General features: G+C 39.8%; 1 protein-coding gene across 1 annotated transcript in view; it reads left to right on the top strand.

The window, feature by feature from the left end:
* The window catches only part of Arhgap15 (Rho GTPase activating protein 15), a 528,611-nt gene that overhangs the window by 28,722 nt on the left and 476,040 nt on the right, over positions 1–23,849 (top strand). Inside the window, exon 4 of the mRNA XM_055599722.1 lies at positions 603–690. Coding sequence (XP_055455697.1) covers positions 603–690 — 88 coding nt within the window. The remainder of the gene's footprint in view (positions 1–602; positions 691–23,849) is intronic.

Raw genomic sequence — 23,849 nt, 5'->3', positions numbered from 1 at the left:
AATGATTTTGATTTTAAGAATGATGTATGATCTGATGAGTCTTTCAAATTTGAGATATACTACATTGATGAAAAAGAACAGAGATGGGTTGGCCTCTGACACTTTTTTAGCTTTTTAAAAAAATATATATTTTTATGATTATCATTTATTATAATTTATTCAATTTGTATCCCGGCTGTGGCCCCCTCCTTCACCTGCTCCCAATCCCACCCTCTCTCCCTCATCTCTCCCTATGCCCCTTCCATATTCCATTGCTAGGGGAGGACCTCTTACCCTTCTATCCAACCCTAGCCTACTTTTACTTAAGTGCTTTGGAACTGGGAAGAGGCATATGGGTGGGTATACAGACTAGGGATGCTGATTAGTTAAAGAGCACCTAGGAGGATTTACAAATTGAGAAACTTTTCATTTACATGTCACAATTTTTTAAATTCTAGAGTATTTTTATTATTATCTGAATATTCTGCCACTTGTCAGATTTAAATAGAAGACTTTAAAAAATACTCATTAAAAAATGGTCTGCACTCACTACAGATTTTCTGACATGGCTCATAGATGTTCTTTTCTCGTCATGCATTTATCTATTTTTTTTTTCTCTTAAGGAAAAACTGGTCCACTTCCTGGATTGTTCTTTCTGGTCGAAAAATTGAATTTTACAAGGACTCCAAGCAGCAAGCTCTTCCCAACATGGTAGGTTGTTCTCAGTTTCGTTACCGGCTTTTTAGAAATAGCCTTGAACCAAAAGTGTGGTTTCATCAGCTATCACACTGAAGCCCCTGAGCTACCAACATCTGAAAGCAGATGGAGGAAATGACTCAGTAACCTCTTAATCAGATGAAGGGAAAATGGAACGTAGTGTCTGTTTTATTAAGCGCTGCATTTGGAGAAGATTCCCAAATGAGATAGATGGTGAGCCGCTCTCCGATAATGTGAAGGTAACACTCTAAATTAAGGTGCCATTTATAAGTGCTTTATTCTTATTTATGAAATAATCACTAAATGCTGCTACTTTTCCAAATAACATATTATAGAGCATGTTATAAAATGCATTAGTAATAAATGTTTAACAGATGAGACTATGGGAGGCTGCTTTAAAGAATATTATAAGACGTAAATCGTATTAAACTGTGTATATGCATCTTTAATACATGGATTTAAGTTGTTATCTTGTGTTCTATAAAGTGCCTCGCACATTAATAAATAATAATAAACTGTTCATAAGTGGCACCTTAATATAGGGTGTTACCAATGAGAAAACACTCTAAGTTAACGAAGTGATTTTTTATCTTAGTCTAACGATGACATTCACTATATCCAGCTAACCTTTCTGAATTCATCTTATGACTACACCTAATCAGCTTAATGCAATTTCTGTATCGTGTGGTTATTGCAAAGTGAGATTTGTAGAATTGCTTTATGGTACCTAAAAGAAGGCACCACAGGCCACAGAGTTATGGCAGTGACAGCGGGGCGATTTGGAGTTACTTACTGCTGAAACCTTGACCACAAAAACCAGCTGCCCAAACACAACAGCTACTGCAAGATGCCAGAAAGGGTGGGCAGACTGTCAGGCCATGCTCAGGAAGGGCCCCAGGCCATAACCACTAACCTGCCTTAACCCATTGATCTGATAGGTGGTAGGAAAAGTAGTGGCCTGGTGGAAGGAAACCCTAATGAACTAATTTTTATTTGGCAGGTGATAAAATAATAACAGGTTCTTTGCTCTGCAGCCACTAGTCATGTTTGCTATATAATCCTCTTTAAATAGAAAATAGGAACCCCAGCTAAGGGATGTCTTTTAAAAGGGAAAATTTTAGTAAGAACAAAGGATTTGGCTTGTTTCTCATAATTGCAACCGCCTTCATCTGCTAGTGGCTTACTGATGTCGGAGTCTCAGTAAGGTCCAATCTACAAACTAATTAAGACTAAATTAAAACTATCTTAGTCCTCTGCATTTTAAATCGTTTCAAAAATTTGTTTTAGGGCTTTGTCTTGTTTTTGTTTTTTGGCTACCGGAAGGTTGAGATAATATTTGAAGAAACATAAAATGCCACCTAGGGCTGGGCGTGAAAAACCGCCTTGCCGGGCCTTTGTCTTCTCTTTGAATGTGTTCTACAGGGAAGGTAGAAAGTGGGAAGATGCCAGCCTAGCTGGGCTTGGCTGCTAAGAAGATGATCTTTGTCCTGCTGAGGAAGAAGAATCCCAACTGGAGCTGAGTCACATGGGGATGAGGGGATAACGGGATGGATTAATTCCATGTTAAAGCATTTATTTTATTATTTTTAATCTCCTCATACCAGGAGATACAATTCTCTCAGCTCTTTAATTATGTAAAGGTGAAAGAAAACTCCCTTTTCTATTGCCTGTAAACCTTTCAGGTTAGCTCACTAATTGTATTGCTTCCAATTCAACCTCAGAATTGTTACAAAATGACAGTGGGTTTGATTTGTAAAAGAAATTCATTGACTTCTTTTTTTTCCTTCTTTCTTTTTTCCTTCTTTCTTCTTTTCTTTTTCTTTCTTTAATTTTGGCAGTCCTTATTTATTACTTCTGGCCGCATTCTCAGTACTCTTAGTTTCTTCCAGGCACACATTTCCTTCAAAGCAAATTCTGGGTAGGAGCTAACTGTTCTGTGGTAATGGGGAAGACAATTACAGATCTGTGTTTGTACCGCATGAATTGTCTTGCTAGTCAACTTCTTGGATTCATTTCTAACCAAGTATTAAAGTCCTAGTGGGATAGCTGCATTTACCAACTAAAGCCTCACAGAAACGGTACAATGATTGCCAGGCCTTGATTAAAGATGCTGTGGTTTTATTCTGGAAGGAATTCATGCTCAAGTTTCTGAATTTCCCTTACACCCTTAGCTGAGCCCTCCGTGTTCTCTCTGCTTCTGAGGAAAACCCTGTCCATTCCTCTACCAGGTCTGGAGAAGCTACCATAAGCACTCTAAAGAAGAAGTCATGTTGTAATCTTTCAGAGCCAACTTTGAATGTTAATTCCATGATGAGACAAAGTTCGGGGTGGCTCAGACCCAGAGGACCAGTTCTGTGTGTCACTTAGCAGCTGCCAAAGTCACTCAATTTCTTTTCTGTGCAAATCCTCATAAGAAGGACATTGTAGTTTCCTCAACAAAAATGGCAATGAAAGTAGCTGAGCTGAAGCAAAGGGTCACAACAGCTATGAATGATTACTGATCACCTGTTCTCGTATTTGCCAGTAATGTATGTCCATATCTGAGGCGTGAAAGATGGCTCAGTGGTTAAGAGCATTTCCTGCTCTCTCACAGTTCCCGGTGTCCACATGGCCACTCACAACCATCTGTAATTCTAATTCCACAGACTTTGATGCCCCTGGCCTTGAGTGACATCAGGTGCATAGGTGATGTGCATACATACAGGAAAACGATTAATACACATAAAATAAAAGTAAATATTTTTAAAACAACTGCTTGAAACATTAATACTTTGTTTGGTACATAATATAGAAGGCAGTGCAGTGAAGATGTTATTGTACCGTGTTGATTTTGTAGGAGTTGTTTCACACATTTACAGAATAGATACTATGTAATATATACATATATACATATTTACTCTATATATAGATAGATAGAGAGAGAGAGAGAGAGAGAGAGAGAGGAAGAAGAAGAAGAAGAAGAAGAAGAAGAAGAAGAAGAAGAAGAAGAAGAAGAAGAAGAAGAAGAAGAGAGATGTAGTCTCACTGTGTAACCCTGTCTGGCCTAGACCATCTTACTGTGTAAACCAGGCTGTCTTGGACTTATAGAAAGCAATCTGCCTCTGCCTCCTGAGTTCTGGTATTAAAGGCATGTATCAGCATGCCTGCCTGGAAAGAGTATATAAACTTAAGACTGTTATGCAAGGCTTTCATAAAAAGAAAATTGTATGCATCCAAAGGCAGCAAAAGAATGAAGCAGCTGTCCATCTGGGACTCAGATGTACCTTCCTGAATGCCTGAGAGTGTTTCCAGACTCTATCTTCTTCTGACGATTCTCAGTGCTGCTGCTTGATGGATCATCTCACATAATGCTCTGACTGATCACAAAGCCCACATTTGGCAAAGCTTTTTTTCTCACTGAAGTGTTTTCAGGTTCTGTCTGTCTTTTCCACTTAGGGCTGTTATAACAGCATACCACTGATGGCACATCTTAAACAACAAACACTAAGTGCTCACGATTTTGGAGTCTGGAAAGTCCAAGATACAGGCACTGGTGGATCCAGTGTTCAGTGAGAATGGCCTTCCTTGTGTGTCTCATCTCTTTGTTGTTACCCCACAGGTAGCAAGCACAGCATCCCACCCCCAAACTCAGCTTCTATAGCAGCAAAAGGATTTAGGATTCTCATATGAACATGTTGAATCTACAGCAATATTCTAGTAACATTTCTATCCTGAAAATGTGCCCAGGATCACCTGGCTTTGGGTGCTTAGTGACCCAGTAAAGGAAGCAGAGGACTTTCATTCATTTCAGTGTTTAGAATCAGAAGATCAAATAGTAACCGTTTACCTGGTGTCAGCATTTCATAACAGAAGGACTCTATAAATTGCCAACATTCAAACACCTGGGAGAAAAACAGTGCAGAACAGAAATCAGTCTCTATGGAGAAAGGAGTGGGCCTGCTGTCTACCTGCATCCTGGTCCCTGCTTGCTCACTCACCTCAGATGAAAGCCTGGTCAGTGATGGAGGATGCACTTTGGTCCTGAACACAGTCTAGAAGTGTGTTTTCCATGTTTTCCAACGAAGCCCATTTTATATTCTCTCATTTTATTCTAAGTCTCAGCTAGCTGTGTTAAATTTTCTTACTGTATTCTCCAAATGTCTTAACTTTCTTCTCTTTTTTTCCAAACCCTGTATTTTTGTCTTTTTGAACAGAGTGGGGAGTACTTTTTCTGTGTGTGTCTTTCAGTTCTTTATTTCAGTCTTCTCACGTGATAAACATTTTTTTTCCTAATTTCAAACAGTTTGATTTCTACTTCTAAGAGTTTGTTTCTTTTAATTTATTCAGTCAGCTGCCCTAGTTGCTTGTTTCCTGCAGGTATTACATTTTATTTTGTAAAACCAGGAGGAACGGTGGTTTTATGACTTGTCTTATGATCTAACATCAGTGGTCCAGGGCCTCCACTGTGTTACACGTTTCTGCTGCTTCTCATTCATGCTGTTCTGCTTCCTGATGGTCATTGCTTATCTTTGGCTGTACACTAATCACTGAGACTGAAATATGATCATGGGAAGTTCCCCGTGATTTCGGGATAAATGTGTCCTAATTAGTGTAGTGTTTTGTATTTTCAAAAGGGGTGTGAGACAGTGACTCCTTATCTCAGAGGTGGGTATTGTAGTCTTGGTTTTTATCTGTGTAGTGTCAGGACTACAGAAATACTATAACTCTGCAGAGACAATACTCACTCTTTCAACATTGTAGCCTACCCAACCCTGTGATTCTGTGTTCTGGGAAGCAAAAAGAGAACAATTTCACCACTGGTTCTTGCTTATCCTTTCATAAGATCTTGGGCAGGACTTTATTCCATTACACTGCGAGGCAGAACAAAGCTCGAATGGGTAGTATAAATAAATGACCTTAGAAGAATATGAAATCCTGTTGCCTTGATACTCAGTTTCCCTGTCTAGAGTCCCACTTCACACATACAAATAAAAAATGTACCATGACATTCCACTCTGTCATTTCAGACTTCAATTCTGAAGTAATTTTTTAAAGATATTTTTTAATCCAACAGTTTTCATTGTTTTGGGTGGGAGAATTGATCCAAATAACATTTCTACTCATTATAATCTACTTCACTCTAATGTGAGTATGTATTCAGTTAATCAGGTTTGTGCTATTTATATCAGCCTTGGTGGGAAAAAACTTCATCAGAATATGTATTGAAATCCCACAATGAACAGCTTGCTCGTTAAGGCTGCATATAAGGCATAGAGATATAATCAAGATAGAGACTTTGCCTTTACAAATCTGTGCCAATGACGATGAGATGAAATAAGAAGCAGAATAAATGTTTGTTTTTGTTTTTGTTTCTTTCTTTTTATTTAAAAAAAAAATTTTAAAGGAAGGAAAGTTCACATCGGTGAAGGGTTAAACTGGCCTTGAGAGATGGTTGTCATTTCTGTATGTGGAGATTTGCAGGCAGAAAACCCCGGGAACTGAAAAAACATGAACAATGACTAAGAATGGATGAAACAGGATCACACAAAATAAGTGGATTTCTTTGTCCAGTTGAAATACAGTTTAAAATAAGCCTTAAGGAGAAGTTGTGAGCTTTCATGTGTGCTACCAGGGCAAGGCTCTAAAATGTGACATTGGTATATAATCTAGGCATCAGAATAATCTAAATGGCTTTTCTTTGAACAAACATATAGTAAAAATGAGTATGATGCATGTAATATGTCTGTAAGCAGCTGAAATTATTGTATGACCCAAACAAGAGAGAAATTGCTTCTCCTAGGGTCATGGGTTACCCTCAAGAGAGGAGCAAAAGTTTTGCTTCCAAGTAGGTGCACTCACTGAATATATATATTCTGATGTAGTTATGTGCTTTTGTTTCTGGATAATTTCAATTGACACTTGTAGCTCATTTCCCAGTTAACGCCAAGGTACTTGCTGTGTTCTGTGACTTCATAGCTTCTGTTTGATATGTAGGGAGACTGCTGAATGCATCCACGTGACATTATAGACACACATGCCTGATTAACAAAACCCACGGATGGACAGCCTTCTAAAGAGGAATTTCAACAATTTATTTACTCTTTCACAGTGTCCCATGTCTGTAATGTACTTGGATCCTAATCCCACCATCATATTTTCTCACTCCTTCTCTCTCCCACTAAACCACTTACAGTAGATAGCAACCCAACAAAGCTTTCCCTCACTTTTCTGTCTTTTCTCGTATGGGACCAACTGCACTTGATTGGGGTTGATTACAAAGTTATGGGAGGGGCACTATTTACTTGAACAAGGGCAGTGTATCAGTGGCTACACCACTGAGGAATTTGACTCCCTCTCTTAGCAACCATGAAATGCCGAGAACTCTTAGAGAGAGGCAAAGCCTTACAAACTCTTCCTCCAATAAAGATTTCTGAATAGGCCTCCTTCCAGTTGCTCCAGAAATAAAGCCAACAGCTAACAAATTGGAAGGACAACTTTTTTAAACGTAGAGACCCCACTCGCTTATTTATTCTATGAATAATCAATAAGTCCTACCAGGCATCACATGATCATTTTAATCAAAGAGAAATTCAAATGAATAATATATGACCCTTGCTCTCACAGTGTTGTGATATGGTAGACATGACAGAACCATAAATAAGCTTATTACAATAAACTGTGATTGTGATGTAACTGTAAGAAAGCCGGCTCCAGACCAGAGCTTCCCAGGTACACAGGAATATAAAATAGGCATGCAAATCAAACATTCACTGATAATAAATCAGAGAAATTTATTTTTATCACAATTCTTTGGTATGCATATAATTTTACTGTTTATTAAAATGGAAGCAAATTTGCATAATAAGATGTATGTGCTTATTTTTTCAACATAAAGAACTAAATCTTGGCTGAGCACTTGATACTAGAGGACCTAGAGCATTTTGTCAGACTTGATTGATATTTTGATCTTATAAACATGAATTCTGAGAATGCCAGTTTACATAAATAGCTAGTTCAAAACAGCGGGAGTACTATTTAGAGACATTTTAGAAAAAAAGGTAGAAATTTTGCCCTACTCTTATGGCCAAAATTTATTTGATGGTTTTTTTTTTTTTAATGAAATTCAAATACGCAAATCAAATGTTGAGTTTTTATAAAAGTCAAACGCTGTACAAACAATCCAATCCAAGGGTATATTGATTTCCCACTGATGTTCTGAGGAATGATGACAGGAAAGCACGGATGATCTGTTTCCACAAGCACCCCATCATGCTTCTCTGAGGGCAGAGTCCTCAGTATGTCTAGTGAGACCAACACCACTCATCACAGCCAGTCTCAGATATGAGCTGAGGGGTCTCAGGCCACTTTTGCTGGCTCTGGGCATATGAATGCATGTGCGGTGCAGAGTTTTCATGCATACAGCAAGCTCACAAGCAAGGTTGAATCCTGTGGCCCAGCACAGGCAAGTGTTGCCGAAAACATCTTCACTGTGATTTCACTTTGAAATAACTTTTTTTTTTTTGTCATTACACATCCTAAAGCAAAAAACCCCCACTGTCTTAATCAGTGTTCTGTTGCTGTGGAGAGACACCAGGACCACAACAACTCTCATAAAGGAAAACATTTAATTGGGCTGACTTACAGTTTCAGAGGATTAGTCTATTACAAGCATGGGGCAAAAACATGGCGGCAAAAAATACAGACATGGTGCTGGGGAAGTAGCTGAGAGTTCTACATCCAGATCAGCACACGACAGGAAGAGAGTGCCACATTGGGCCTGCTTGAACATCTGAGACCTCCAAACACAACCCCAGTGACACACTTCCTCCAATAAGGCCACAGCTCCTAAAAGTGCCACTCCCCATGGCCCTATGGGGACCATTTCCTTTCAGATCACCACACCCACAGTCAGTTCCTTGGCAGTTCAAGAAGCTGGGCCCTAGAATCATAAGTTTGTGTGGTGATTTGAATAAGAATGGCCTCATTAGGCTCACATATTTGAATGCATAGTAATTGGGGAGGGTTGCTACTTTAGAGAGATTAGGAGATGTGGCCTTGTTAAAGTAGGTGTAGCCTTCTTAGAGGAATGATGTCACTCTGGGGATACTTTGGGGTTTCAGAAACACAAGTCAGCTATGCTGGGTGTACAGGAGCCAGAGTCGGGAGAATCACAAATTAAATCCTTGCCTGGTGTGCAAAGCTTGGTCAACTCAGCATAATTCTGTCTAAAAAGGTTTTTGTGCTTTGGTTTGTTTTTTGTTAACAATACAGTTCAGTGGTGGAGACGGTGATTTTTATGCCCAAATTCCTAAAATCTATCCTAATTACTACGAAGAAAGAAGAGGAGGGGAAAGGTGTAAAAGGAAAAGGAGGAAGAGGAAAGAAAGGATGAACTCATTATCTTTCTGCCTCTGTCTTCAGTGTGTATCATCAGCATACACCACAACAAGGAAAATAATATGACTCTACACATAAAAGATCCCAAACATCCCCAAAAAAACTTAGTTGATAAACACATTCAGTAAAGTAGCAGGATAAAAAGTTGACACTCAAAAGTCAGTAACATTCCTATATACATAGGACAAATGCACCAAGAAAGAAATCAGAGAAACAATTTCATTCACCATAGCCCTAAAAATGTATATCTTCAAATAAATCTAATCAAGAAAGTGAAAAACTTGTGTAAAAACGCCAGAATGTGGAAGACCACTCTCGCTCACGGATTTGTATAAGTGATATTGTCTAATTGGCCATCCTACCAAGTGACCTACAGATCGAATATCATAAAGATTCTAATACAATTCTTTAGATAAATTAAATAAAAATTAAATAAAAATCTTATATGTGGAAACATGGATATAACAAACAAAACAAAACAAAAAACACCTCCAGAATAGCTAAGATAAACTTAAACAGCAAAAGTGCTAATGGAGGTATGACCAACCACTCTATTTTAGTTATACTGAAAAGTTACAGTAAGAAAACCATCATAATACTTGATATTAAAAAAAAAGAAACATTGATCAATGGAATAGAACTGAGGGCCCACATATGACTCCACACTCCTACAGCCCTTTTTGCTTTTTCCTTTTTCTTTCCTTTTCTCTTTCTTTCTTTCTTTCTTTCTTTCTTTCTTTCTTTCTTTCTTTCTTTCTTTCTTCCTTTCTTCTTTCTCTCTCTTTTTCTTTTTTTTCTCTCCAAAGAGTAAAAAAACTAGAGAAAAGATAACATCTTCAGCATATGCTTCTGGAGAACTAGATACTGGGTGTAGAAGAATGAAACTAGATCCTTATCTCTCACCCTCCACAAAGTCACAAATATATCAAGGACCTCAGCAAAAAACCTGATACCGTTAATTTGACAAAGAAAAAATTAAGAATACATTTGGACTTGTACCACAGGAAAGGACTGTCTGAACAATGAACAATACCCAGGTAGCATAGGCGATAAGACTCACAATTGACAAATGTAGCCTCATGGAAGTAAAAAAGCTTTATTTCTTCTCCTTCTTCTCCTTCTCCTCCTCCTCCTTCTCCTCCTCCTCCTTCTTCTTTAAGCAAAAGACACCTTTGTCCAGGTATAGAGACAACGCAAGAATAGGCAACAATTTCCTTCAGCCATATATCTGACAAAGAATTAATATCCACAATATACAAAGAACAAAGCAAAAATAACTAAACAAAACAAAATAACTAAACAATCCAATTAAATTGGGGCAAGAAACTCAACAGACTTTTCAAAAGATGAAACATTAGTGGGTGCAAAACACTTTCAACATGTTCAACATCTTTAGCCATCTGAAAAATGCAAATTAAAACTACTTCAAGAGTTCATCCTAACCCAATCAGAGTGGTTAAGATCAAAAAGCATACAAATAAACAAAAATACCAAAGGACAAATGCTGGCATAGACATGAGAGTGAAAAATACTTATTCGTGGATCATGGGAGCACAAATTGGTGCAGCCACTACGGAAACTGCTGTGAAGATTTCTCAAAAAGCTGAAAACAGATGTATAACATGATTGAGCTATACCACTTCTTGGGTGTATACACAAAAGGGCTCCACACCTCACCACTGAGAAAATTGTGCATCTGTGTTCATTGCTGCTATATTCATAATAGCCAGGAAATGGAAACAGCCTAGATGTCCATCAACTAATGAATACATAATGAAAATGTGGTAAATTTACACAATGCGATAATATTCAGCTATTGAGAAAAAGCAATCATTCTGAATGTGGTGACTAAACCTAAAAAGCAAACAGTGCATTTTTTCTCTCATATATATAGATGCTATCTTTGAATCTTTAGATATGTGCATTTCATTTTGCATACTCATAGATGTTAGGAAACTAGTAAGGGAGGATAGCAAATGGGGAAATCTTTTACAGGAGGAGAGACAGAGTGATATAAAGAAGGCAAGAAGGCTAATTAAACCAGAAAGATTAAATAGGTTGGAGGATGGGAGGGCAGGATAAAAGAGGGAATATGGAGAGGGTTAACTGATACTAAATGCCTCTTGAAAATGTCATATGGAAACTTAATACTGTAGAAGCTTTTAAAATACATATATATAAATATATATGCATATAAAATAGTATAAATTGGTTTTTTTTTAAATGGGGAGGGGGGCAAGACCACAACTACATAGCTACTACATGCTAGAAAGTAAAAATCCCAGTACGAGAAATGGGCTAACTCTTTTTGAGTTGATGGCCACCAAACATTACTGGATAATTGCCATCGCTTTTGCTTACCCTCTAGAACTTGACAGTAAGGTGTTGTTGGAGCTACCTCACAAATGAGTCTTAACACAGAGAGAAATCAAGTTGGTCCTGACCCAGGAGCTTCATCCCTACTATTAGTTTTGACAGTGATGGAAAGTGCAATGCACCGTACTGGAAGGTAAAATTAATCATCAGTCTTACCCAGCCGTGAATTCTGTGAGCAAAGCAAGATAATGGCCTGCCTAACAAGGCAGGCCCACTGGTGCAGCAGTGGCAAAAATGCTGGGGAAATAACCAAACACTTTCTGATCGGGTTTAAGTCCAGCTTCACAAAATGAAACCCATTCCTGCCACAGGTACTACGGCCAAGAACTTGAGGCTAGGCATGCCATAGGCCTGGTGGTGAACTTACTGCCCTTATCCTACTAATTGGACATAGTACATAAATGACTCCTGATGACTTACCGTATCTATTGACTAGCACGTCTATCATCCCTCATCAGAGAAGCTGATTCTTGGAGCAGATGACAATTAACATAGGGACCCACAACTGGTCAAGATGAAGGGGACGAGAGACTATAGAGCACTCAGCTACAAATGGAGCAGCCCACGCCCAAGGCTCAGAGACCTTTCGTGAGAAAGATTGTAAGATTGTTAGGGCCAGAGATAGTGGATGGTGAGAAAACAGTATTGTCTGGACACAACAAAGGAGTTGCACACAGGAACTCACAGGGATTATGACAGCATGTACAAGACCTGAGCAAGATCAAGACAGAAAAAAAAAAAAGACGGCCTCTGCCTCTGCCTCTACCTTGGGAGATATTGTCAGGTGATAGTTTCTGAGAGAGACAGCAGTCCTGGTAGGTCTATGATCCAATGCAGGCTCCACAGCCAAGAGTATTTAATCAGCCCAAAACAGACTTGATGGGAAAAGAGAGAGAGAGAGAGAACAAAAAGTTGCATAAGTTAGGGAGGTGAGGTGCATCTGGGAGGAGGTGGGAGAGATGAATATAACCAAAATGCATTGTACGACATTTTCAAACAATTAATTAAAATATTATTTTTAAAAGAAAGAAAGATAGAAAGATTGGAAACTTCCTTGAATCTAAAAACAATTTGAAAGAGAATATGCCTATAAGCTGATTTACACTGTAAAGCTGGACATTGATAGCTGATGTAAAGCGCATGGCAATGACTTGGGCTAGTTTTATGGTTACTTTTGGGAAAAGCGATTGCTTTCAGCTAGTGAGACTTCTAAATATATTCACAGAAAGGGACATTGCGTTTTCTTTTAGAAGATAAATGGGATTTTGATGCAAGGATTTTAGGGGAAATATGTTGCTTTAAGAGAGTAAACACTGGTAATCTCTGGCAATTTGATTTGTTAAATGAATTATCTCACAAAACTATCTCTTTTCTCTCCCCTTGCTCATGATCTATTTAGGCTGATTTAGCCAGGTGATCAAGGCTCCCAGGCAGAGTAAGCTTGTGTGGTGCAGCCCAGGTTCTGTGATGCCTCCACAAATCTCCTGCGAGCAATTCCAGTTTGGGATTGCCTCATGCAAGCTTCTGCAGGAGAGACACAGAGGAAAAGGAAAGAGAGAGACATGATACCCACCCCCAGAAAAGAAATCAAGATGGAGGGAGTAAGAGAGATGCAAAGAGCAGGTTGGTCCTTTAATAGCTTATGCATATGCAGCTGAACTGTGTGTGACACACACTTGGTGGGCGACACATGATGACATCATAGGTTACTAGGCAACCCAGAAGCAGGCTGCCTATAAGCTAACAGTCACCTTAAACACAAACTCTAGAGCCTTACACATATTTTCAGGAATATTTCTACCCGAAAATTTTGGATGTCAATACTGTTAACTATAGGTAAGGAGCTTATCACCACCTGCACTCTATTCATGGTGAGGTCACCCCACACACTCTATGCATAGTAAGAACATTTAAAACATTCTCTGTAATATTCTTGTATACGGTAGATTATTAAGCACAATCATCATGCTGTACAAGAAGCCCACATAACTTACTCTTCTTTTTTTTATTTTCTTTCTTTTTTTTTTTTTTTTTTTCCAGATAGGGTTTTTCTGTGTAGCCTTGACTATACTGGACTCAGTTTATAGATCAGGCTGGCCTTGAACTCACAGTGATCCACCTGCCTCTGCCTTCTGAGTGCTTGGATTACAGGCATGTGCCATTGTGATTGGACCTTACTTTTCTTCTTTTAGCTTTTCTTTGTTTTTGACAGAAGAACAGGTTCTAGCCAATAAAAACAAAACAATAAAAACCAAGAAACTAAAACCAAGCCGCCACCACCACCACCACTAAAAACCTGCAGAAGAGATCTCTGTCTTTCCAGAAAGCTGGGAGCGTACTTTCTGCTCACAGACTAGGGTGATTGTTCTAGAGAAGGACAGAAAGAAGGATCTAAAAAATGTCCTCTTATGGCCAGATACAAGCTGGTCCTGGGAGTGGCCAGGTGGTGAGTAAAATAATGTCAAGGTAATTGTTAAGTGTGTTTGTTTTACCTCTGGGCTGGGATCCACAGGGTGGAGAGCCTTAACTAGTATTCTCTGGGCTGGGGATGCTTGGAATCTAGGGGGGAAAATAATTTACATACCTAAAATGCAAATTTCTGTAGTTCCAGTAATTATTTCAAAATGAAGGGTTCAACAGGAAACGGTGAGGCTCTGGCTCTGGACAGTCAAAATTAGGGCTAATGGTATGGATTAGTAATAAAGCATTTGTCTGCCATGCACCAGGCCCTGGCTTTGAACCCTAGCAGTGCATTTTTTTTTCTTAAAATAAAACTAACACTGTAACCCTCAGTTCTACAACACTGAATAAACCGACAAGGAAGAACTCCACAGCCAAGATAGGGAAGGGAAATTCCCATCTTGGACTTCATGTCTGTACCAGTGCTTACCTGTGTGTGTGCCACTGGATCTTTTAATAAGTCTTGTCAAAGTTGCCACATGTTATTGAGAAAACAGGGCTTCCTTCTCAATGATAATAGAATTTAAGATCAGATTCAAATGGGAGCCTGAAGAAATTTCATTATCCTTTCAAAGAAAATCCTCAAGGGAGACAAGTTCCAAACTTCTATAGCTGCTGAAAAGGGAGAGAGATTAGAGGAAAAGAGAGACACATGAGTGTCTTACTCAAAGCCATGCCATGAGTAAGCTTGGCGGTCAGCACCATAATGGACAGAGATGGGAGAGCATCAGAGAAAAACTACGGAAACTGAGAGTACCTCAGAGCAGCTTTACTTGATCAGTACTCAGAGCATTAGTACTTGAGCATCTTTAGAGAAAACAAACAAACAAGACAAACAGAGGAGACAGAAGTTAAGCCTTTCTCAGTGTGAACAGAGCCTCATGGTAGCTCTATAAAAACTGACATAGGGTGAGAATCTGGGAAAGAAAGAAAGGCACATTATCTTGAGGGTAAGTATCCCTCCTACCTCTTTAGCATAGCTTAAAATTGACCTGTCTTTCTTTCTGAGGAGTGCTTTCTTGGTCACATACAGGATTGGCTCCTCCTCCTCCTCCTCCTCCTCCTCCTCCTCCTCCTCCTCCTCCTCCTCCTCCTCCTCCTCCCCCCCTCCTCCTCCTTTTCCTTCTTCTTCTGTGTGTATGTGTGTGTGTGTGTGTGTGTGTGTGAAGGTGTTGCATTCCCTGGAACTGTAGTTACAGATAGTTGTGAGCTGCTAGGTAGGTGCTGGGAATTGAACTCTGGTCCTGTTGAAGAGCAGCCAGTGCTCTTAACCTCTGAGCCATCCCTTAAAGGAAGTGGTCATGTTACAGTTACACTTGGAGATGGATACAGATCTTTACTGTAATCTCTACTCTAAAGCAACAAGCTTTAATAAAACTGGCTGAAACTACGGAATAGTTTGGATATATTTTTACCAGGCTAATTGCTCAGCGCTGGGGGTTAGTGCCTGACCTGGAATTTCTTATCTAACTAAAATTTGACCAGCTCCCTTGAGATACCTGGTGACCACCATTCTACCATCCACTTCTGCAAGGGACACATATTTAGAACATTTACTTCTATTTGCAGGAGTTTTTGAAGATAATTAATAAACTGCTAACTTTTTCAAACCACCTAGTCAGCTGTATTCTTGGAAACCAAAATAAAGACTGGTGTAAAGGGCCTTGTTTAAACTGTTTGCTTTCTTTAATGTTGTTGGCTTTTAATGTGAGAAATGTGTTACATTAATTAGATAAGCACCAGATCTAATGCTGATTCATGCTAGTGTGGGTTCAACAAGAACATGCACTTACGGGTGTGAAATATGAGAGTGAGCAGAAAGATAAAAACAGTTTCAATTAAAACATTATTCATGAATTATTGAATATCTGTGCAAAATGAATACGGAATAATTTCATCTTTGTAGAGTGAATATTGAGCCCTCACACATCCTCCCGCTCAGGAAGACCCCGAAGAATGGAAAAGCTACTGTAGATATCTAACAGTCTTAGCCTGGCAAAGGCATCTTATGTCTCTGTTTAGCATTTTAATCTCATGATCATGTTCTTGCAGTCACAACAGTTATCTCTGCTGGACTTCACGATGACAGTGGCAGAGTGAACCATCATGTGGACTCATGATACAGTTAATAACTAAAAAAAAGTTACAGTAGAGAATCTGGAGATGACAGGAATAAAGAGAGAACAAGAGAAAACTAGGTTCCTTTGTATTATTAACATAATTTTTTTTAAGAAAAGAAATCTAATGATCAATACTACTGTAAATGAAGCTGTGTTCTCTGGTTATCATTTTCTTAAGATTTGGCCATTAACCACGATAAATTCTGTATCTTACATAATTTTTAATAACTACAAAAATCAATTAAATTGATAGGGAGCCTTATAAATGAATAATAGTTTGCCATCCCTCAATAAAACTCACCTTAGGCTCTCTCAGAAAACTATTTTAATTATAAAGCTTGACTCCGTGTTTTATCACTTTGCTCAGCGTAATGCATGTTTCTGAGCCCGTGTTCCTCTAGAATAAAATGAATATTGTTCCCTACAGTACATTAAAAAAAAACATATAATAAATGCATTTAGATTTTAAAAAGACACTCATGATCCAGAAGTTGCTGAGAAGTGTTATATCATATAGGTTAGATGTAAAGCTTTCAAGACAGATGTCCTAGGCTGCAGACATTAGCTTCACATCTTATTTGCTGTATAGCTTTTGGTTATCCTCAGCTTACAACATGGTGTTAATAGGAGCATCTTACCTTATAGAACTGAATGTGACAAAACTGAAGTAATGTGCCTGACACACAGCTAGCACAGTAACTCTTAATTGCATTTATTAGTGCTGTCTACTAGTGGGAAACAAAGAGCAATGGCACATGAAGGCGGGGTAATGGCAGCATGCCCATGATCCTCAGGCTCTTTACAGTCTTGAAAGGTTTTTCATCATTTGTGTTCACATTCCTTTGGTAAGAGGAAGTAACTGGCTACATCTTGATCCATTGGGCTCTGAATTAAAATGGAGTCACTCTAAACACTCAAATAAGCAGCACCTGTATTGGTGGAGAACGAATCTGTCTTTGCCAAAAGAAAAGCAATGTCAGTTTTTGCAGCTCTGTCTGTGTGCCCTTGTTTTAACAATGGATGCTTAAGCATCACGCTTTATTTGGAAGGTATACATCCAAGACACAGAGTGAGAAGTAACAAGCAAATGAAATTCCAGAAAACATGAAGGCTCACTGGGCAAGTGTGGTGGACAGACAGACTTCCTGCAGAACACAGGGAGGAACTAGAGGGACAGAGGACAAAGGAGAAGGAAAAATTACTCTTCTATCCTATTTCTTCTGACTTCCCAGCTTCCCCTTGGTTTAAATTCATCACAAAAGGTCTTTACATGCTTTTTCCATGTAGCTTCCGTCTCCAGAAGTAATGGCTCCTCAGAAGGCCTGATTTCGGTTGCTTTGGAAATGGCATCTTATCCAAACTGGAAGTGTAAGAAGGAGCTAATATCTGACCTACACTCTGACCGTGTGGCGGGAAGAACAGGAAATCTAGGAAGGAAAGTTGAGATAAAGGGACAATAATTGTTCAAGTAGGGCTGACCGCCCATAGTGACAGCCAACGGAGTGAAAGGAAGTAAAAGAAACAACTTTAGGAGAATTCCATCAGCTTCTAGGTAATAGAAATGTGAGCATCACCATACAGTACAAGTAATCTATGGAGAAGCTATCAGAATTATTCTAGAAAAAATTTGATTAAGAAATAAGCCCAAATTTATCTCTTTAACAGGAGAAAACACGCTTACTCCTTTTTTCTTTAAAAAGTAACGAAAGCACAAACTTTAGCACTACAACCATCAATGACAGTTGACTTTTCTGAGAAGCCAGTTTGATTTGTCCTATAACATACAGAGGAATTTCACTGTAGTAGCAATTTCAGTTGTTATTAACATCATTTATATTCATACACACAAAACCCACGTTATAATCAAAGTGTCCCCTTTTGTGGTGACAGAGGCCATACTTCAGATATTAATAAGATCAGGTATCAATTCTGCACTCTTTCCTAAATCATTTTCCCATATGAAAATTGATAAGTGAGTTTTATCCTCCTCCATGAACGATTTTCCAGATTAAAAACAAGTTATGTGGTTAAACTTAATTCCTCTAAACCAATTTTGTGTTCTATGTTTCAAAACTGTAAGGACAATCTCAGTCCATATTCCAAAACAAAAATTAATCCAAAATAAAAAATAGCAGCTAATAACCTTCTTCAAAAAGTCTGAGCTTTATCTTGTTTAAATACACATCTAGGATCGAGGCAGAGAGGAGGAGTGGCACAATGATTTGTCATATATGCGACTAATGCCCATCATAGAAAACACCATAAAGCAAAGGACTGTCCACTCTGAGATACTTCCCAATGCACACCAAAAACTCTGTGCCCCAAATACCCATAAAATAGAAACTAAACCCAAAGGCTTAATCTAAGACAAAGGAAAACATACTATATAGAGAATACTCCATTAGCGATTATTGAGAAACAACAGAGATGGACGAAGAATAAAAAATCTGAAGTGGCTAAGGCTCAGGATCAATTTTTAATGGCTTTCCATTGCTCCAGCAATGTGGAGCTTGTGTGTTTTCCTGTACAGAGGCAGTGGCTCTTCAGGAGAGCCATCAAAATGTTTATTTTTTAAATAAATCAGTCATTTCAAGCCTTGTGGTGGTTTGAATAGTTATGGCCCTGGAGACTTGTTTGTTTAAATGCTTGGTTCGTAGGGAGTGGCACTATTAGGAGATGTGGCCTTGTTGGAGTAGGTGTGGCCTTGTTGGCAGTATGTCACTGTGGGGGATAACCTGAAGGTCTCAGATACTCAAGCTAAGTCTAGTGTGGCACACAGTCTCCTGCTGCCTTCAGATCAAGATGTAGAACTCTGAGCTCCTTCTCCAGCACCGTGTCTGCACACATGTTGACATGCTTCTTGCTATGTCAATAATAGAGTGGGGTCCATAATAAGGGGAACCGGGACTGTCTCTGGCATGAACTCAGTGACAGGCTCTCTGCTCACCTCCCCCCAGGTGGGGGAGGAGCAGTCTTGCCAAGCCACAGAGGAAGATAATGCAGCCAGTCCTGATGAGACCTGACAGGCTAGGGTCAAATAGAAGGGGAGGAGGACCTCCCCTATCGGTGAACTAGGGGAGGGTCATTTGGGGAGAAGACAGAGGGAAAGTGGGATTGGGAGAGAACGAGGCAGTCGAGGCAGTCGGCCACAGCTGGGATACAAATTGAATAAATTGTAATAAATGATAATAAAAAAATAATAATGAACTAAACCTCTGACACTGTAAGCCAGCCCCAATTAAATGTTTTCCTTTATAAGAGTTGACCTGGTCATTTGTTTTTATAGCAGTATACTTATTGACTGGCTTTATATAGTTAGTGAGCAAACTCTTCCTTGGGTTTCAATGCTGTAGCATCAGAAATACATTCTCTATTAAAGCTTTCCTTAATTTTAGGCTTCTTGAATAAAAATCTTGATTTTCTTCCAAATAAATTCTATCACTTTTTCTAAACTGTTTATTCTGGTGTTTAACACAAGGCTTTTCTGTTCTCTAGTGTCTGACATTGTCCTCCCAGTGTGGGTGTCTGTCTTCTTTTTTTATTTTAAATTTTTTCATTTGTTTATTTAAATTCACTTTACAGCCTGATCCCAGTCCCCTCCTTTCTTTCCTCCCAGTCTCACCCTCTTGCTCCCCTAACCCTTTTCTCACCTTCTCAGAGGAGGGGAGTCTCTCAAGAGTACCAACTCATCCTGGCAGCTCAAGTCAAAGCATGACCAAGGGCATTCTCTCCCTTTGAAGCCTGACCAGGCTGTCAGCTAGGGGAAAGGGATCCAGAGGCAGGCAACAGTTAGAGACAGCCCCTACTCCCAATGTTAGGGTACCTATATGTTGACCAAGTTGCGTATCTGCTACATATGTGTAGGTGGCCTAGGTTCAGCCCATGCATGCTCTTTGGTTGGTGGTTCAGTCTCTGTGAGCCCCCATAGGCCCAGGTAAGTTTACGCTGTCAGTCTTCTTGTATGTCCTTGACCCCTTTGGGTCCCTCTACCCTTCCTCCCACTCTTCCACAGAACTCCCTGACCTCAGCCTATTGTTTGGCCGTGGTTCTCTGCATCTGTTTCAATCAGAAGACACTTATGCTAGGCTCCTGTCTGCAAGCATAGCAGAATATCATTAATAGTGACAGGGCCTGGCTCTTTCCTATGGGATGGGTCTCAAGTTGGGCCAGTCACTGGTTTGCCATGCCCTCAATCTCTGCTCCATCTTTACCCCTACACTTCTTGTAGGCAAGATAAATTTTAGATTGAAAGTTTTATGGCTGGGTTGATGTCCCCCTCCTTCCACTGGAAGTCCCACTAGCCTACATGATGAGGTGGCAGCTTCTGGTTTCTTAACCACCGCTAGCAGGAGTCTCAGCTAGGGTAACCCCAATAGACTCCCCAGAGCTGCCCATCCCACAGATGCCCCCCCGACGCACCAATTTCCATTCTTTTTCCTGGTCCTCTCCAACCCCAACCCTCCCCAACCCCAACCTCTGTTGCTATCCCTATCCCTCTCTCACCCAGTGTCCTCCTTCCATCTAATTCAGACGTTTATTTTATTTTCCCTTCTGAGTGAGATGCTCCTTCGGGCCCTCCTTGGCTTCTTTGGTGGATTGTAGCACGGTTATCCTGCACTTTATAGATAATATCTGCTTAAGTGAGGACATACCATGGGTGTCTTTCTGGATATGGGTTAACTCATTCGAGATGATATTCCTAGTTCCATTCATTTGCCTGCAAATTGAATGATGTCTTTGTTTTTAATAGCCGAGTAGTATTCCATTGTGCAGCGGTACTACATTCTCTTTATTCATTATTCAGTTAAGGGACATCTAGGTTTTTACCAGTTTCTGGCTATTACAAATAAAGCTGCTATGAACATATTAGAGCAAGTGTTCTTGTGGTATAGAGGGTTCCCCTTGCTGCACTTCCTCTCCAGCATGTGCTGTCACTTGAGTTTTTGAGCTTAGCCATTCTGATGAGTACAAGATGGAATTTCAGTGTCATTTTGATTTGCATTTCTCTGATGACTAAAGATGTTGATCAATTTTTAAGTGCTTCTCAGCCATGAAAGATTCCTGTGTTAAGAATTCTCTTTTAAGCTCTGTACTCCATTTAGGGGGTGGGGGTTATTTAGTTTGTTGGTATTTTGTTTCTTGAGTTCTTTATGTATTCTGTATATTAGCCCTCTGTCCTATGTAGGTTTGGTGAAGATCTTTTCCTAGTCTGTAGGCTGCCATTTTGTTTTATTGACAGTGTCATTTGTCTTTCAGAAGCTTTTCACATGATGTTCCATTTATTAATTATTTTTAATTGTGATCTTTTTATTTCTTTAAGTGATTTATTAATTTCTTCTTTAAAAACTTCTATATTGTAGTCACAAGATGAAAACAGCAAGACTAGTTTGGGAATCATGGCTTTTGAACTTATTGGCTTTCAGTGATGAGGGAAGTGATAGAAGGAATCAAGAAAATTTCAGGTAGACTAGTAAATAGGTAATTAAATAAGACAAGCAATAGAGAAGAGTAGGGTAGTCTGAGAAAAAGGCCATTGCCTTGAGATCCTTATACCATATTCTAATAATAGCCTAAAAAATATTTGGGACCACTGTTGGACTGTGGAGGGCATATGGCAGAGGAATTGATTGAGGATTCAACACATTACAAATAATGGAGCCAGATTAGGGGCTGAGAGTGAAGTTCCCGAGTTAATATTTTAAAACAGCATTCTTCCATTGTTTCTCATAACTGATAATGTAGAAGGATGAATTGTGTCTGAGAGTGGGTATGAGTAAGAGCAAAGAGACAAAGAAGGGTGTGAATTCTTTAGATGGAATCAGTGTTATGGAGGGATACAGCTTGGGTAGATTTGTCTCTTGCTCTGAGGTGAAGCAGGCCACAGACTGAGTCATACAGTGTATGATACTTGTATTCCAGGAACTTTTAACTTATGTACAGGCCACTCTCAAAAGGAATGAGGCTTTATGCAGATGGAAACAGATCACATAGCCGGACCCAGAATTCTACAGATGCACAAGGAAGAAGAAAATCTTAACTCTTACTTAAAATGGAAATTAGGTACATTTCTTTAAACCAGTGGACTAGTAGGAAGAAAGAATGTTTGAGAAGAAAAGGCTGTGTACTGTGTCGTCAAGTGCCTGTTGCAAAGAGATGAATAAAAGTGAATAGATCTCTCACCTTAGGCACTTGCTAGGTGTGGACCTTATGTGAGGTCCTGGGCCCCTTGCTGCGTGAGTTTCTCCACAGGCGAGTTGAAGTGGCTTTCCTTAGCTTTGCAAAGAATACAGAAGCATTTAGTTTAAAACTGTCTTTGTTCTTTCGGAAGGACGGGAGTTGGGAGCCCTGCACGGGAGCTCTGCCACCTTTGGGAAGTCAGCAGAACAAGCCATGCCATGGAGCAGAGCTGAGAAGGGTAAACACATTGTTGTGACCTGTCACAAGAAAGGAAAGAAAATGCCAACTAGGCACAGAAAGAAGCTGAAGCAGAGTCAGTGGCCCACTAAAAAGGGCAGGCACCATCTGTTTTTGCAAAAGATTACTAGACAGACAGATAATGAGCAGCGGACTGGTGGGAAACAGTGATGGGCTGGTTGAAGTGACTGTTGAGTCTGGAACATGCACTTACACAAGGAAAGAAGTGAAACTGGGAAGGTCTTGGGCGACCAAAAGGCTGTAACAAAACTATTTCCCCTGAAGATGTGGCCTTGCCAGGCCGCAGCGGAAGAGGACCCAGGTAGTCCTGTTGAGACTTGATAAACTATGGGAAGATGGCAGAGGAGGGGAACGTTCTCTTTCAATGAACTAGGAGTAGGGGATGAGGGGAAGAGGGAGATAGAGTGAGATTGGGGGAACTGAGGGAGGGGGCTTCAATCGGTATATGTAATGAATAAATTGTAAATAAAATAAAATGTTTAGCTGAAAGAATACTGAAAAGAATGTCAGGAGAAGGAAGAAACTGCAGAACTCACAGTTTGGTCTATTGAAGAGAAACACAGTTTAGTCAGGATTAGAGAGAAGATGGAAGAATGAGAACATGAGGAGCACAGGACACAAGAAGGGCAAGGTCAGGAAAGGTGTGCTACCAGGAGGAGCAAAGAGAGGTGATAGGGAGTGACAGGAATTTGGATTGGGATAATCATGAGCCACATGCCACAGCCATGAGATCTAGTTCATGATGCTGATGACATTTAAAGATTGGCATAGCTAAGCGATGCAAAGAATATGAAAGCCTGAAGTTGCTCTTTACCCACTGAGGTCCTCTGTTTCAACATTGTAGAGACTTCTATAGGGAATCAGGTAGGTTTTTTGTTGTTGTTGTTTTCTTTTTTTAATTTACTTTTTTATTTATTACAATTTATTCACTTTGTATCCCAGCTGTAGTCCCCTCTCTTGTCCCCTCCAAATCTTGCTCTCCCTCCCTTTTCTTCCCCCATGCCCCTCCCCAAGTCCATTGATAAGGGGAGGTCCTCCTCCCCTTCCCTGTGACCCTAGCCTATCATGTCTCATCAGGACTGGCTGCATTGTCTTCCTCTGTGGCCTGGTAAGGCTGCTTCCCCCTCAGGGGGAGGTGATCAAAGAGCCAGACACTGAGTTCATGTCAGAGACAACCCCAATCAGGTAGTTGTCGAGGGATACTAATACAGAAATTTTTGTCTCTACCTCTGTCTCTGCCTCTGCTCCTTCCCCTCCCTCATACATGTTTGTGTGTTACAAGGGATTGAACCCAGAACCTTATGTATGCTAGTGTGTCAGTGATCCATATGTTCAGCCCCAGCTGTGAAATTTTTAATGGAACAATCAATACTTCAGTTAACCCTG

This window comes from Psammomys obesus, unplaced genomic scaffold, assembly GCF_907164565.1.
Source record: "Psammomys obesus unplaced genomic scaffold, mPsaObe1.curated_primary_1811, whole genome shotgun sequence".
NCBI lineage: Eukaryota > Metazoa > Chordata > Mammalia > Rodentia > Muridae > Psammomys > Psammomys obesus.
This window is presented reverse-complemented; position numbering and strand designations above follow the sequence as displayed.